At 35.9% G+C, this 18,618-nt stretch overlaps 1 protein-coding gene across 2 annotated transcripts in view; it reads right to left on the bottom strand.

Moving 5' to 3' along the window:
• The window catches only part of XKR9 (XK related 9), a 35,873-nt gene that overhangs the window by 3,766 nt on the left and 13,489 nt on the right, over positions 1–18,618 (bottom strand). The window contains exons 1-2 of one of the 2 annotated variants that reach the window (XM_047841882.1): positions 9,522–9,562; positions 4,422–4,642 (exon numbers count right to left, since the gene is read on the bottom strand). In XM_047841882.1, the coding sequence (XP_047697838.1) occupies positions 4,422–4,642; positions 9,522–9,523 (223 nt within the window). In that variant the 5' untranslated portion in view covers positions 9,524–9,562. Of the gene's footprint in view, positions 1–4,421; positions 4,643–9,521; positions 9,563–18,618 lie in introns of those variants that run through there. The other variant, XM_047841881.1, reaches the window with a different exon arrangement.

The raw sequence follows: 18,618 nt of genomic DNA, 5'->3' as shown, positions 1-18,618 counted from the left end.
AAGTTAAAATAAAAAACAAATTTCAATCAACTATGCTAAAAATCGGATTGAAATTTTCTATTCTCTCCATAAATATTATAAAATGATTATCAAATCAAGTCAGTCAGAGAGTACATGCCAAAAAATTTAGAAGAGTATCAAAATAATAAAAACATATTACTTTTTTCTCTCTTGTGAAATTTATAGTATTTGTCACCTTTCTTATATCTGTAATTTACTACAATTTATTTTTTAAAAATGTTTACTTTCGGGGCTCCTGGGTGGCTCAGTCGGTTGAGCGGCCGACTTTGGCTCAGGTCATGATCTCGCGGTCCATGAGTTCGAGCCCCACGTCGGGCTCTGTGCTGACAGCTCAGAGCCTGGAGCCTGTTTCGGATTCTGTGTCTCCATCTGTCTCTGACCCTCCCCCGTTCATGCTCTGTCTCTCTCTGTCTCAAAAATAAATAAACGTTAAAAAAATTTTTTTTAAATGTCTACTTTCATACCTTTTATGGACTGAACTGCGGTCCTCCAAAATTCATATGGTGAAGCCCTAACCCTCAGTGTGACTCTGTTTTGAGATAGTGCCTTAAAGAGGTAATGAAGATTAAATGAGGTCACATGGGCATGGCTCAAATCTGATAGGACTAGTGTCCCTATAAGAAGAAGAAGAGACACCAGAGAACTTTCTCCACACACAGAGGAAAGGCCATGTGAGGACACAGCAAGAAGGTGGCCATCTGCAACCCAAAGAGAGAGCCCTTACCAGAAACCAACCCAAATGGCACCTTGATCTTAGACTTCCTGTCTCCAGAACTATAAAAATATATATATTTCTGATGGTTAAGCTGTGAAATTCTATTATGGAAGCCTACACAGACTAACACAATACCTAATTTGTTTACATATTACATTCTTTTTCTTAAATAGGGTCTTTCTAAATGCTTTAGCTTTACACTTCAAAAAACCCAGATCTACCTTTGCTTTACCTTTTTTCTGGACTACACAAGGAACTTAAAACACTTTAGCTCATTATCTTTTACCGGACTTACACATTTTTGCTGTTTTATACTTTCATTCTATCTTTTTCTTAACCACATAGTATTATTTTCCTTTTATACAATCTTCATGTAGATTTACCCACATATTTACTATTTTCTTTCCTCTTTATTCCTTCTTGCATTTCAGAACACCTCCATTCTGTATGAAGTACATTCTTTGGAATTTCCTTTAGTGGGGATATGCTAAGGTATGAATTTCTTTCTACTTAGTTGCTTGTGAGATAAAGGGCTTCCTGAATCTGTAGGTAAGTGACTCTCATCAGTTCTGAAATTTTTTCAGCCATTAACTTCTCAAATATTGCCTCTGTTCCATTCTTTCTCTTTCCTTCCCAGACTCTGTTCAGATGTATATTAGACCTTCTCATCTCTTCTTCCATGTCTCTTAATATCTCTTACATATTTCCCATCTCTTTGTCTCTGTAAACTATAATCTGGATAATTTCTTCTGATCTAACTTTGACTCACTAATTGTCGATACAGTTGTGTCTTATGTGCTAAGTTTTCAATTCTTAAAATTTTTAATTCTCAAAAATTCTGCTCTTGTGTCAAATACACAATTCATTTTTTTTATTTTTTTAATGTTTATTTATTTTTGAGAGAGACAGAGACAGAACATGAACAGGGGAGGGACAGAGAGAGAGAGGGACACAGAATCCGAAGCAGGCTCCAGGATCTGAGCTGTCATCACAGAGCCTGACATGGGGCTCAAACCCACAGACTGGGAGATCATGACCTGAGCCGAAGTCAGACACTTAACTGACTGAGCTACCCAGGCACCCCTACACAATTCATTTTTTATAGCTTCCTATTCCATATTTTCAAGTTCATCATTTACCTCTTTCAACATAATAGGATGTATGTCATACATACTTGGCAACCATTAATTTCCAATATCTAAAGCCTTACTACATACATTTTTTTCTATTTCTGCTGATTCTTACTCATGATGCCTTATTCCTTCTGGTGCTATAAATTATTGTAAAACATTCATTCTCCTTGGAAAACTGTGAAAATTATTTGAGGCCTAAGAGAAAGTGAATTCCTCCAGGGAGGATTTATACTTGTTTGTGCTAGACAGGGTCACTATCAGTCTGGAACCACTTTAACCTATATTCATAGGTTATAGGCTTTTATTGGTTTGTTTTTGGGGGGTTTTTGTCTTGTTTTGTTTTTTGGACTAACCAAAGGTGAGAATTTTGATTGCACAATTGTTACAGTGTGATGTTTACCTTCTCTACTCGGCGCCAGGCAATATTCCTTGCTGTCTCTTCAAAGTAGAGAGGGAGGTAAGTAACTTCACACTTTATCTTGAGGGGGGTACCTTTTGGAGTACCAGTTTTACAGATTAGAATTTTCTACCAGATGTCCTTCCCTTGTGAGGACTCTGAGTTTTGTCCTCAGTCTTCCACACCACTGGAAGCTATTGAAACTGAATCTATTATTTATAGGTTTGGTTAAAACCTCCAGGTATGCCTTCAAAGTCTTACTTAACCCTGCTGTGTTCCCACTTTCACATATTTTGGCTTGTGGTATCAGATTGTTTTATGGCTTTAGGAAGGCTTTTGAAAATATTTATCCAATTGTTTTACATATTTTCAGAGAGAGGATTAATTCAAGTAATTTAGCCTTTCAGTGGTAGGGTTTATTTAAATAATCTGAGTTTTCCATCTGCTTTCCATCTTCTAAACATTTGTTGATATTTCTAATCTGCTATTCTACTCTGCATTCTCTTTGTCCTTGTGGGTTTATATTGTTTTTACTCCTTTACTCTCCTTTTTAGTATAATTTCAGGAAAGTGCAAAGATAAAGAATATGTTCAGTCTTCTGAAGTACTTCTATATATAACCTGATTATTTTTTACATTTTGAATTATTCTTCCTGATTGTCAAAACAATATGTGATTTCTGCAGAAAATTTTTAAATTCAGAAAAGTATAAAGAAGATGAAATAAAATCACTCATAATCCTACTACCCAGAAGCAGCCACAGTTAACATTTTTGCATATTTTCTTCCAGACATTTTTATATAATGATTTCTTTGTATCCTTAAAAGTATGCTGATAGAAAATTTCATAAACTGCTTTTTGCCTAAATTTTATTTTAGAATTACTTTCTTGTCATCAAAAGTTATCTGTAAGTACTATTTCTAGTGGCTATATCATTTTTTATACTAACAGTCTACAATAATTTATTTACTAATTCCACTGTTAGCCAATTAGGTTTCTCATTTTTTGCTATTTTTTACTAACACCTCAACTTCTTACTTCATGAAAAAACTAAAGGATGAGGATAGAACCGTAACATAGAGCTAGCTGTCATTGGAACCCATTGCTAGTCTGGATGCTGTGTACTACTCAAAATCATCAGAAGATCCACCATAATATAGGCTGTAAGTTCTAAAGGTTGATCTTCCAGCTTCAGGAACTATATGATATAGAACTTTTAAGCCCAAACCCACAAAGTCTTTGTATCACAAGGAATAAAATGTCTCATAAGTAGGTTCTCTTCAATCTCTTACTATCAAAGTAAAGGTAAAAACATTAAAAAGGGCTGCAGTCTAGAGGTTTATGGGAAACCAGAAACAGGAAGCCTGGGAGAATGAACTGATCTCATGGGTGACTCTACCACAGAGAGAACTCCAGGGAAGATGATAATCTGTTCCTCTGAGATGAATCCATGTCTGCACAGAACAATAGTCATTATTGAAAACTGGGTCTATTATTTAGTAAGTAGGTTTTTTTAATATCTAAATTAAATACCTAAAAAGGTTTTTTTTTTAATGGAAATACCAAATTCTGGAAATTCCCAGAAGTTACCCTATGAATAAACTTCACACATGCAAAATGATGACTACGTAAGATTACTCATTGTAATTTTACAATAGTAAAATATTAGAAACAACCTAAATTAATGTAAATATGGGACTTGTTAAATAACTCATTGTACATCCATAATTTGTAATCCTATACAGATAATAAAAATGAATGAGGGAGCTCTTGCTGTACAGATATGGATAGATTTCCAACACATACTGTTAAGTTCAAAAAGCAAAGACAGTTTTTATGTTTACCATTTCTGTAAAAGAAACAATAGGAAAAAAGGATATAGGCTTTTTAAAAATTTTTCTGAAAGAATCATCAAAAAATTGACACTAATAGTTTCCTTTCTGGGCAGATGAAGAGAAGGAATGGGAATAAGGAAGAGAGAGACTATGTCTTCATATACTTTTTGATATTTCCACAATGTACTTCTTTTCAAAAAAAAAAAGAATAATTCTAAAAAGAAAAAATGTAAGAAAAATTCTAAAACCTGCCAAAGAGCTGTGTAGTTGACACAAGATCTCAGTGTATTCATTTAACATAGGGTGTGAGGAAAGACTTACACTGAGTGAAATTTGCTTGACCATGTTCCAGAAGGGTGTAGAGCTGCAAAACAAGCTGTGGGCAGCCTTCCAGGTAGGTCTCAAACAGCCTGAGCATGCTCAAATCAGTCATTCTATCTATAACTTCTTTATGCTGATCAATTTGTTCTTCCATGAAGTTATCAGTTTTGCTGCTGTATTTGAAAGCCACATGATAACCTTTTTTCAAGGCAAACCAATACCTGTAAACACAAACATTTATCTCCAGTAATATATTCTTTTTTTTTTTTAAATGTTTATTTTTGAGACAGAGAGAGACAGAGCATGAATGGGGGAGGGGCAGAGAAAGAGGGAGAGACAGAATCCGAAGCAGGCTCCAGGCTGTGAGCCATCAGCCCAGAGCCTGACGCGGGGCTCGAACTCACGGACCGTGAGATCGTGACCCGAGCCAAAGTCGGACGCTCAACCGACTGAGCCACCCAGGCGCCCCTCCAGTAATATATTCTTTATAAATGTATGTTAATATACATAATAATTTTGGAAAAGGTAACATGTTTAAGTATAGAATTTTCATACAAACTTTGTCTACTACAAAATTTCTTTCAATTCTGAATATTTCATAGTGGCTATATTGAGATTCAGACTCCATAAACTTTAATTGCATGTTTGATTTGTAGTTGTATGCTAGCACACATGATCTCAATTCATCTTCACAGTAATTATAGGAAATGAGTAGGTATTATTCCATTTTCACAGATGAGAAATCTATGGCTGAGAATGTTAGAGTGATTCACTGCAAGTTATGCAGAGCATAAGAGGCAGACATAGACTCCAAACGTAGATCTTAAGATTCCTAGTCTTAACCACTACTTTCTGAAAGACAAATCGCAATTTTCAATTCATGCAATTTATCTTAAATACAAGACAGATACATGGTTTTATGATAATGTCAAGGTTGAAGATAAGACTGAACCTAGCAAACAATTACTCAATATCTGCAAAGTGCTACACTCTTTGACCACTACCATCCTAGAAAATATGTAATTTCTCAAAGACTTTTAAAACATTCTTGCTCAAGCTCTTCTTTTTAAAGAATTTTAAAATGAACATGATTTTTCACCATGCAAGTAAAACTAATAACAAAACATATCGAGACACTTATTTAGAAGAAATCTGGGGCTAGCAACAAGGCAACCAGGATTCTAGCCCAAAGCTTATCAAAACTCTTTATCTATTCCTCAGTTTCCTCATATATAAAATAAGGGCAGTGATATATACCTTCTTTCAACCTGCCTCTTCTGTCAATTTTTCCCATTTCAGTAAATGGTACCAACATTTACCATGCTGCTCAGACCAAAAACATGGAAATAATTTCTAACTCCTTTCTTTTTCTCACAACCTAAAAAAATTCCTCACCAGGTTCTCTTGGTTCTTGGTTCTAACTTCAAATATATCCAAATCTAAACACATCATCACTTCCACCGCTTCAATCCTAGTTTAAGCAGCCAACATCTCCAGTCTATATTACTTCAATAGTTTCATAACTGGGCTCTCTGATTCTATTGCTCCCAATGCATTCTACTCCATAAATAGCATCTAGGTTGAACCTGTTAAACATAGTTCTGATGTCACTCTGCTCAAAATGTTCCAATGATTTCCATCAAACTTAGAAAAAAAACAAAGTCTTACCAGTTTTTACATAGCCCTTCATAATCTGCCTCACATGCATTACTCCCGCTACCTTTCCATCATATTTTTCTCACACTTTTGGTATTCTCTTCTTGCTATTTTTTCCAATTTAAAGGCTTTATCTTTGCTACCCGCCTCTGCCTGGAACTCTTCTGGGTAAAATGTGGCAGACGCTGCTCCAGGAAGTTCTACACACGTGTGGCACCATCTCCTGTCAACACCCATGGGAGGTCATGCCCGATCTCTACTTCTACAGAGATCTTGAGGAAACTGGAAAAAGAAGCAGGCCACTGCTGAAAAGGATGTGACCGAAGAGAAATTTTAGGATGAATGGACTGCTCCAGCTCCTGAGTTCACTGCCACTCAACCTGAAGTCGCAAAATGGTCTCAAAATCTCAGGTGCCCTCAGTGAGGTCAGAGAGGTCTTTTCCTGCTTTCTCCTCTAGGGTTTTGATGGTTTCCTCTCTCACATTCAAGTCCTTTATCCATTTTGAGTTAATTTTTGTGAATGGTGTAAGAAAGTGGTCTAGTTTCATTCTTCTGCATGTTGCTGTCCAGTTCTCCCAGCACCATTTGTTAAAGAGACTGTCTTTTTTGCATTGGATATTCTTTCCTGCTTTGTCAAAGATTAGTTGGCCATACTTTTGTGGGTCTAGTTCTGGGGTTTCTATTCTATTCCATTGATCTATGTAGACACTCTTTTTTAATAAATTTTTTTAGTGTTTATTTTTTAGAGAGAGAGAGAGACATAGCACAAGCGGGGGAGGGGCAGAGAGAGAGGGTGACACAGAATCTGAAGCAGGCTCCAGGCTCTGAGCTGTCAGCATAGAGCCCGACACAGGGCTCAAACTCACAAGCCATGAGATCATGACCTGAGCCGAAGTCAGACACTTAACTGACTGAGCCACACAGCCATCCCACAATAGACACTCTTTAAACATAAATATACAAATAGTTTGAAAGAAAATTAGAAAAAAGTAGTTGGTAGGGTTATATTAATATCTCAGACAAAAGAGACCTCAGATCAAGGATTATTACCAGGGAAAAAGAGGGTCATGTCAAAATGATGTAAGAATAAATTCTTCATGAAGACATCTGTGTGTACCTAATATTGGAGCTTTAAATACCTGAAGCAAAAATTATCAAAAATAAAGGGAGAAAAAGACAAATTCATAATCTTAGTTGAGGATTTTAACATGCATCTCTCAGTAACTGAAAGAAAAATGCAAAAAGAAAAAATCAATAAGAATACTGAAGATTTTAATAACACTATCAGCCTAAATGCCCTAATTTACATGCATAGAACACTGCACCCAACAATAGCAAATTATAAATTCGTTTCAAATGCACATGGACTATTCACCAAGTTAGACTATATGCTGAGCCTTAGAAGAAGTCTCAATAAATTTGAGAAGGTTGAATCATACAAAGTATGATTAAATGAGAGATCATCAACAATAAAATATCTAGGAAAATCCCCAAATATTTAGAGTTTGAGGTAAAAGATCCAGATCCTAACGTTTCATAAATATTGCAACCTAGGAAATTTGAACATTACTAAAGGACATGTCTCTAAAGAGTTTCAGATAGAAAATAAATAAGAAAGAGGGTTCAACTATTTAATGCCCATTTGAGAAACTCTATAAAGAAGGGTGTAGGGATCTGTGGGAAGGAAGAGACTCATCACCCACTGTATTCTGTTTTATACAATTTGAACTTTTTTTTACAATGTATTCAAAAGGAGCAAAAATAAATTCCATATTTTAAATAATTCAAATGTCTTTCATGTATCTATCAAAGGGAAAGTCTCCTTTGACAAAGAAAAAGGTTTTATCACAAATCATACATAAAATGGAAATGCGAAAGGGTCATCTAATTTATATTCTGAAAAGTGAAACATTTTTTTCCACAGACCCCTGAGCAGTAACAGCATACTTACTAACAACAGGCACTTATATCTAATAAATAATTCATGTTGATATTCCTTGTCTTTCATCTACCAACACAAACTCAATTTAGCTATCCTATAAGGAAATGAATCCATAATTCAGTATGTCTCAATTTTTTCTCTACTTAGTCTGGACAAACCCCGGGATAATTTGCCCATTTTTACTGTTTTAATTTTTGCTTATTTCTATTTGTCTCAGTATTCTGCCACTTCTTACACTAACTAAAACACAAAGAAAAAGAAAGACAAAAAGAAGGAAGAGTTTTTGTTTATCTAGCTGGCAGGCATTTTTCACTAAGAGCCAATCTAATTCAACTTTTTCTTTTCTTCTTTTGTTTAATTCTTTGAGCAGGCAAAATACATAATTCAAAAATCAAAAAATACAAAAAGTTATTCACTGAAAAAACTTCTTCCCACTCCTCTGGCCCAACTACCCAGTTTTTACCCTCCCCTATGACCACAAGAATTCACTGTTACTGGTTTCAGGCATACCTTTCTAGAGTTTGTTAATGTATATGCAAGCAAAAACAAGCATATAAGCCTTTCACCACCTTCTTTTACACAGATTGTATCATATCATACTTACTGCCTGCACCTTGTCTTTTCACTTAAAAATATGTCTTAGAGGCACCTGGGTGGCTCAGTAGGTTGAGCATCCAACTTTGGTTCAGGTCATGAACTCATAGGTCATGGGTTTGAGCCTCGCGTCGGGCTCTGTGATAATGGCTTGAAGCCTGGAGCCTGCTTCAGATTCTGTGTCTCCCTCTCTTTCTGCCCCTCCCCTGCTCTCTCTCTCTCTCTCTCTCTAACTCTCTCTCAAAAATAAGTAAACATAAAAAAAAAAAAATATATATATATATATATATATATACATATACATATACATATACACATACACACATATATATCTTAGATAGTCTTCAACAAATGGTGCTGGGAAAACTGGACAGCAACATGCAAAAGAATGAAACTGGACCACTTTGATACACCACACACAAAAATAGATTCAAAATGGATGAAAGACCTAAATGTGAGACCAGAAACCATCAAAATTCTAGGTGGTAACCTCTTTGACATCAGCCATAGCAACTTCTTTCTAGATATGTCTCCATAGGCAAGGTAAACAAAAGCAAAAATAAACTATTGAGACCTCATTAAAAAAAAAAAAAACCTTCTGCACAGTGAAGAAACCAATCAACAAAACTAAAAGGCAACCTACTGAATGGGAGAAGATATTTGCAAATGACATATCTGATAAAGGGTCAGTAACCAAAACATATAAAGAACTTATCAAAATCAACATGCCAAAAAACAAATAATCCAGTTAAAAAATGGGCAGAAGACATGAAAAAAACATTTTTTCCAAAGAAAATGTACAGATGGCTAACAGACACATGAAAAGATGCTCCACATCACTCATCATCAGGAAAATATAAATCAAAACCACAATGAGATACCACCTCACACCTGTCAGAATGGCTCACATTAACAACTCAGGCAACAACAGATGTTGGTGAGGCTGAAGAGAAGAGGATCTCTTTTGCACTGCTGGTGGGAAGGCAAACTGGTGCGGCCACTCTGGAAAACAGTATGGAGGTTCCTCAAAAAGTTAAAAATGGAACTACCCTATGATCCATTAGTTGCACTACTAGGTATTTACCCAAATGATACAAAATACTGATTTGAAGGGATACATGCACCCCAATGTTTATAGCAGCATTATTAACAACAGCCAAACAATGGAAAGAGCCCAAAGGTCCACTGACTGATGAATGGATAAAAAAAAATGTGGTGTGTGTCTGGGGTGCGACACACACAGACACACACACACACAATGGGATATTACAAAGCCACAAAAACAATGAAAACTTGCCATTTGCAATGACATGGATGGAGAGGATTACGCTTACCTAGAGAGTATTATGCTAAGTGAAATGAGTTAGAGAAAGACAAATATCATATGATTTCACTCATATAGAATTTAAAAAACAAAACAAATAAACATATGAGGGGAAAAAAAGAGACGCAAACCAAGAAACAAACTATTAACTATAGGGAACAAACTGATGGTTACTGGAGGCAAGGTGGGAGGGGGGCATGGGTTAAATAGGTGATGGGTATTAAGGAGGGCACTTGTAATGAGCGCCAAGTGATGTAGGTGAGTGATTAGTCACTAAATTCTACACCTGAAACTAGTATTACACTGTATGTTAACTAGATGGAATTTAAATAAAAACTCAGAAAAAATACATCTTGGAGATCTTTTCATTTCAGTACATAAAGTACTTAACATTCTTTGTAATAGCTATGAAGTACCCCATTGCCTTGGATATACCATAAACTCTCCCAACAGACATTTATTGAAACTGTTTCTATCATTCGCCTTTTACAAAAAAAAAAAAAAATCTATGACTGAAAATTGTGTTCATATGTGTCATTTTACATGTATGTAGGTATGATAAATTCCCAGAAGAGGAACGTCTGGCCAAAAGGTATATATATACATTTGAAATATAATCAAATTGCCTTCACAGGGATTGTACCAATCCATTCTCCCATCAACGAAATATGAGAGTACCTGTTTTCCCATGCCTTTCCAAGAGAGTATATTATCACTTGGATTTTTGCCAGTCTGGCAAGTGACAAACATCTCAGTGAACTTTTAGTTGGCATTTTTAAATTATGAACAAGGCACAGCACCTTTCACATAATTTAAGAGCCACCTGCATTTCCTTTTTTTATGAAGTATCTTATTCTTTTCGCATTTTTCTATTGGAAATTCCCATTTTATACAGGCAACATAATGGCAATAAATTCATATCTTTCAGTACTCACTCTAAATATCAATGGACTAAATGCCCCAATCAAAAGACACAGGATAACAGAATGTATAAGAAAACAAGATCCATCTATATGCTGTTTACAGGAGACCCATTTTAAACCTAAACAAACCTGCAGATTGAATGTAAGGGGATGGAGAACCATCTATCATGCTAATGGTTGCCAAAAGAAAGCTGGAGTAGCAACACTTATATCAGACAACATAGATTTTTAAATAAATATTGTAACAAGAGATGAAAAAGGGCATTATATCATAATTAAGGGGTCTATCAACAGGATCTAACAACTGTAAACATTTATGCTCCAAACATGAAAGCTCCCAAATATATAAATCAATTAATCACAGACATACAGAAACTCATTAATAATACTATAATAGGGGCGCCTGGGTGGCGCAGTCAGTTAAGCGTCCGACTTCAGCCAGGTCACGATCTCGCGGTCCGGGAGTTCGAGCCCCGCATCGGGCTCTGGGCTGATGGCTCAGAGCCTGGAGCCTGTTTCCGATTCTGTGTCTCCCTCTCTCTCTGCCCCTCCCCCGTTCATGCTCTGTCTCTCTCTGTCCCAAAAATAAATAAAAAACGTTGAAAAAAAATTTTTTTTTAAAAAATAATACTATAATAGTAGGGAAATTCAACACCCTACTCACAGTAATGGACAGATCATCTAAACAGAAAATCAACAAGGAAACAATGGCTTTGAATGACTGGACTGGATGGATTTAACAGATATATACGGAACATTTCATCCTAAAGCAGAATACATAGTCTTCTCCAGTGCACATGGAACATTCTCCAGAACAGATCATATACTAGGACACAAATCAGCCCTCAAAAGTACAAAAAGATCAAGATCATACTGTGCATATTTTCAGACCACAATGCTATGAAACTCAAAATCAACCACAAGAAAAAATCTGGAAAGATAACAAATACTTGGAGACTAAAGAACATCCTACTAAAGAATGAATGGGCTAAGACGTTAAAGAGGAAATTAAAAGTACATGGAAGCCAATGAATATGATAACACCACAGCCCAAAACCTCTGGGACACAGCAAAGGCAGTCATAAGAGGGAAGTGTATAGCAATCCAGGCCCTCCTAAAGAAGGAAGAATGATCTCACACACACAACCTAACCTTACACCTTAAAGAGCTGGAAAAAGAACAGCAAATAAACCCCAAAACCAACAGAAGACAGGAAATACTAAAGATTAGAGCACAAATTGATGCTAGTGAAACCAAAAAAGCAGTAGAACAGATTAATGAAACCAGGAGCTGGTTCTTTGAAAGAACTAACAAAATTGATAAACCCCTAGCCAGTTTGATCAAAAAAAAGGGAAATGACCCAAATAAATAAAATAAAAAATGAAAGAGGAGAGATCACAACCAACACTGCAGAAACACAATAAGAGAATATTAAGAGCAATTATATGCCAATAAATTGAGCAATCTGGAAGAAATGGACAAATTCCTAGAAACATATATATTACCAAAACTGAAACAGGAAGAAATAGAGAATTTGAACAGACCAATAACCAGTAAATAAACTGAATTAGTAATCAAAATCTCCCAAAAAACAAGAGTCCAGGGCTGGATGGCTTTCCACAGGAATTCTACCAAACATTTAAACAAGAGTTAACTCCTATTCTTTTGAAGCTCTTCCAAAAAATAATGGAAGGAATATAATAATGGAAGGATAATAATGGAAGGAAAACTTCCAAACTCATTCTACGAGGCCAGCATTAACTTAGTCCCAAAACCAAAGACCCTACTGAAAAGGAGAACTACAGACCAATTTCCCTGATGAACATGGATGCAAAAATTCCCAACAAGATACTAGCCAACCAGATCCTACAATGTATTAAAAGAATTATTCACCATGATCAAGTGGGATTTACAGCTGGGATGCAGGGCTGATTCAATACCCATAAAACAATCAATATGATACATCACATCAATAAAATAAAGGACATGTACCACATGATCCTCTCAATAGATGCAGAGAAAGCACTTGACAAAATACAGCATCCTTTCCTAATAAAAACCCTCAAGAAAGTAGGGATAAAATTATCATACCTCAAGATCATGAAAGTCATATATGAAAAACCCACCGCTAATATCATCTTCAATGGGGAAAAACTGAGAGCCTTCCCCTTGAGGTCAGGAACATAACAGGGATGTCAACTCTTGCCACTGTTATTCAACATAGTATTGGAAGTCCTAGCCTCAGCAATCAGACAACACAAAGGAATAAAAGTCATCAAAAACGACAAGGAGGAAGTCAAACTTTCACTCTTTGCAGACGACATGAAACTCTATGTGGAAAACCCAAAAGATTCCACCAAAAAACTGCTAGAACTGATGCATGAATTCAGCAAAGTTGCAGGATATAAAATCAATGCACAGAAATTGATTGCATTTCTATACACCAATAATGAAGCAGCAGAAAGGGAAATCAAGGAATTGATCCCATTTACAATTGCACCAAAAACCATAAAATACCGAGGAATAAACCTAACCAAAAAGATGAAAAACCTATAAATTGAAAACTATAGAAAGCTTATGAAAGAAACTGAAGAGGACACAAAAAAAATGGAAAAAGATTCCCTGCTCCTGGATAGGAAGAACAAACGTCATTAAAATGTCAAAACTACCCAAAGCAATCTACATATTCAATGCAATCCCTATCAAAATAACACCAGCATTCTTCACATTCTTCACAGAGCTAGAACAATCCTGAAATTTGTATGGAAACACAAAAGACCTTGAATAGCCAAAGCAATCCTGAAAAAGAAAATCAAAGCTGGAGGCATCATAATTCCATACGTCAAGCTTATCACAAAGCTGTAATCATCAAGATAGTATGGTACTGGCACAAAAACGGACACTCAGATAAATGGAACAGAACAGAGAACCCAGAAACGGGCCCACAAACGTATGGCCAACTAATCTTTGACAAAGCAGGAAAAGAATATCCAATGGAATAAAGACAGTCTCTTCACCAAGTGGTGCTGGGAAAACTGGACAGCGACATGCAGAAAAATGAACCTGGACCACTTTCTTACACCATACACAAAAATAAACTCAAATGGATGAAAGACCTCAATGTAAGACAGGAAGCCATCAAAATCCTCAAGGACAAAGCAGGCAAAAACCTCTTTGACCTCAGCCACAGCAACTTCTTACTCAACACGTCTCCAGAGGCAAGGGAAACAAAAGCAAAAATGAACTACTGGGACCTCATCAAAATAAAAAGCTTCTGCACAGTGAAGGAAACAACCAGCAAAACTAAAAGGCAACTGATAGAATGGGAAAGGATACTGGCAAACAACATATCAGATAAAGGGTTAGTATCCAAAATCTATAAAGAACTTCTCAAACTCAACACTCAAAAAAAAAAAAAAAAAAATGATCCAGTGAAGAAATGGGCAAAAGACATGAATAGACACTTCTCCAAAGAAGACATCCAGATGGCCAATCAACACATGAAAAATACTCAACATCATTCATCATCAAGGAAATACAAATTAAAACTACAATGAGATACCACCTCACACCTGTCAGAATGGCTAGCATTAACAACTCAGGCAACAACAGATGTTGGCGAGGATGTGGAAAATGAAGATCTCTTTTGCACTGCTGGTAGGAATGCAAACTGATCTAGCCACTCTAGAAAACAATATGGAAGTCCCTCAAAAAACTAAAAATAGAACTACCCTACAACCCAGCAATTGCACTACTAGGTATTTATCTAAGGGATACAGGCGTGCTGTTTCAAAGAGGCACATGCATCCCAATGTTTATAACAGTGCTATCGACAATAGCCAAAGTAAGGAAAGAGCCCAAATGTCCACTGACGAATGAATGGATAAAGAAGATGTGGCGCATATATATATATATATATACACACACACACACACACATACATACACATACATGCATACATATAGTGGAGTATTACTCAGCAATCAAAAAGAATGAAATCTTGCCATTTGCAACTATGTGCAATTAGTCAGAGAAAGACAAATACCATATGACTTCGTTCACATGAGGACTTTAAGAGACAAAATAGATGAACATAAGGGAAGGGAAGGAAAAATAATATAAAACCAGGGAGGGGGACAAAACATAAGAGACTCTTAAATATAGAGAACAAACAGAGGGTTGCTGGAGAGGTTATGAGCTAAATGGGTAAGGGGCATCAAGGAATGTACTCCTGAAATCATTGTTGCACTATATGCTAACTAACTTGGATGTAATTTTAAAAAATGAAAAAAAATGAATAAAAAAAAAGAAAATTCCCATTTTCTTATTCTATTTCTATTATATTTTTATTTTACTTTTTACTTCACAAGCTCTTTAAATATTAGACTAGGACACCTGGGTGGCTCAGTTGGTTGAGTGACCGACTTCGGCTCAGGTCATGATCTCACAGTGTGTGAGTTCGAGCCCTGCATTGGGCTCTGTGCTGACATCTCACAGCCTGGAGCCTGCTTCAGATTCTGTGTCTCCCCTCTCTCTGCCTCTTTCCCGCTCATGTTCTGTCTCTGTCTCTCAAAAATGAATAAACGTTAAAAAAATTTTTTTTAAATATTAGAAGACTAGCGCTTTGTCTGTTATAAGCTGCAAATATTTTTCTTCCCTGTTAATGTTGCCTTTTTTTTTTAATTTTTTTTAACGTTTATTTTTGAGACAGAGAGAGAGCATGAACGGGGGAGGGTGAGAGAGAGAGAGAGAGAGAGAGAGAGAGAGAGAGAGAGAGACAGAATCTGAAGCAGGCTCCAGGCTCCGAGTTGTCAGCACAGAGCCCGACGCGGGGCTCGAACTCACGGACCGCGAGATCATGATCTGAGCCGAAGTCGGCCACTTAACCGACTGAGCCACCCAGGTGCCCCTAATGTTGCCTTTTCTTCTTGCTTTGCTTTTGTTTTTGTTGACTTGGGGAATTTTTATTTTTGTTTATTGACATGCATTTTTATAGGTCAAACCTATAATTTTATGGCTTATGGGTGAGTTATGGTTAGAAAGTTCTGACTCCAAGGCTATAAAGAAATTCTCCCATGTTTTCTTATAGCACCTTTTTTTTTTTTTTTGCTTTTTTACATTAACTATTTATTCAATTGGAATCTATCCTGGTGTTTGATAACTTACCTAGAATATAATCCATAACATGCAATCTTAAATTATCCCTACTCTAATGTTAATGAAAACTTTACTGTTCTAATGCTGCATATACTTGCTATTGTTTCCTCTTCTAGTCTGGTATATTTCTACAATCTGTGGTCTTTACATGGCATACAGACAAAAACACCTCTTTTCTTATCCTTGTGGTTTGGATTTGGAGGGGTAGGGAGTAGTGCTACCCTGGAAACAAAAGTCTTCCAATTTATCCTTTCATATGTTCTTCTGTCTAGCAGGAATTAGATTTCTAGCAGGAATTAGATTAAATTTATTTTCTCACATAAAAGACTGGGAGGCTGAAGACATAAACTGCAACATTTTAAAATTCTCCCAATACCCACCTGTATGTTTCTATCAAGCTACTTCTAAAGAGTTCACCTTTATCACTGAACAAGCTAAACCCTTTTCAAGACCATGTGCCATGCTAGGTTATGAGCTAAGCCTGACTTTTATATGAAGGTCCAGTCTAATTATAATTCACATATGCTTTTTTCCCCCAAATGGCTACCCAGTTCTCCCAACACACCTAACGACAAAGCAAGAAATCATTAAGAATGTAGAATTTCTATGTGATACTATCAACTACATTTACTAAATTTCATTTATAGAATACTACAACTAACAACAACAGAACGCATATGTTTCAAGTACACATGAAATCATAATGATGGACCATATGTAGGACAGTAAAACAAACCAAAATAAATTTCAAAAGATTGAAATGTCAAAAGTATGTTAGCTGATAATAATGGAATTAATTAGAAATCAATATTAAAATATCTACAGAACACCTGAATACCTGAAAAATTCTTTAAATACAGCCTAACATTTGGGTAAAAGATGAAGTCACATGGAAAGCAAACAGTTTTTGAGCTGATTGATAATAAAAGCACAAACTATCAAAATGTCTGGAAAACAGCTAATTCAAAGGTTTGGAAAATCTTTATAGCTTAAATACTTTTATTAGAAAAAAGAAAGGGTTAATAGTAATGATATAGGTTTTCATAGAAATGAACTACAAAAAGAGGGGGAAAAAAGCCCTAAACACATAGAAAGAAGACAACAATAAAGATAAAAGCAAAAATCAATAAAATAAGTAAGAGAAAAACATAGAAAAAACAAAGTCAAAATCTGGTTCTTTAAAAAGACATTAGACACTGATAAACTTCAAACAAGACTGCTGTGGGGTGGGGAGAGGTAAAGAACAAAGAATGCCAATATCAGGAATAGAAAAGGTGACAGCACTAAAGAGCCTATAGAGAGCAAAACTACAATAAGGGAATATTAGGAGCAAGTTTACACCAATAAACTGAACAACTCTTATGAAACAGAAAAATTTCCTGAAAAACACAACTTACTAACACTGACAAATGATCAAACAGAAAATCTGAATAAATCTAATTGTTCTAAAAAATCTACACACATTAACTCCATCCAATACATTTTTTCAAACATTTATGGAAGAAATAGCACCAGTCTTATACTAACTCCTTCAGAAAATAAACAAAGAAGGAACACTTTCCAACTTGGGTTATGAGGCTAGCATAAAACTATCTACAACCTGCCAGTGAGGGGTGCCTGGTTGGCTCAGTTAAGCATCTCCTGATTTTGGCTTAGGTCAGGAGATCCAGCCCTGAGTCCAGCTCTGCACTGACAGCGTGGAACCTGCTTAGAATTCTCTCTCTCCCCCTCCCTCTGCCCCTCCCATCCTCCTTCCCTCCCTCTCTCTAAGTAAATAAACATTTTTTTAACTAAATAACAAAAAATAAAATCCGCCAATGACATTAAAGGAAAATTGTAGGGCACCTGGGGGGCTCAGTCACTTAAGTATCTGACTCTTGATTTTTGGCTCAGGTCATGATCTCACAGTTGTAAGATCAAGTCCTGAATCAGATTCTCTCTCACCCTCCTCCCTCTGCCCCACTTGCACACATGTGCACACTCTCCCTCCCCCACCCCCCACCAAAAAAGAAAAAGAAAATTGTAAAACAATTTGTTGTAAAACAAATATCCTTTATGAGCATGGACACAAAAATGCTTGATGAAATATTTGCAAATGAAATTCAGCAATGTATTAAAAAAATCAAGATCGATTAGGGTCTGTCCCAGGAATGCAAAGTTGGTTTAATAGCCTTAAATCAATCAATGAAAAATGAATTAATGAAAAACCATATGATCTCAACAGGTACAAAAAAATATTTGACAAAATTAAACATCAATCCATAAAAATAAATCTCTCAAGATTATTAAAAGAGAATGAAATCTCTTTAATCTGATAAAGGGCAGCTATGAAAACCTTACAGCTAACACCAAACTTAACGGCAAAACATGCAACACTTTATCCCTGAGATCAGAAACAAACCAAGAATGTCACTGTCATCACTTCTATTCAATATTTTACTGGAAGACCTAGACAGAGAATGATGCAATACAAAAGATAAATAAAAGGAATAAGCATTTTTAAAAAGGAAATCAAACTATTCCTATTTGTAAATGACATGATGATTAACACAGAAAATACCAAGAAACCAAACAAACAAAAAATAGACTATGTGAGTTCAG

Source organism: Prionailurus viverrinus, chromosome F2 (assembly GCF_022837055.1).
Source record: "Prionailurus viverrinus isolate Anna chromosome F2, UM_Priviv_1.0, whole genome shotgun sequence".
NCBI classification, from domain to species: domain Eukaryota; kingdom Metazoa; phylum Chordata; class Mammalia; order Carnivora; family Felidae; genus Prionailurus; species Prionailurus viverrinus.
This window is presented reverse-complemented; position numbering and strand designations above follow the sequence as displayed.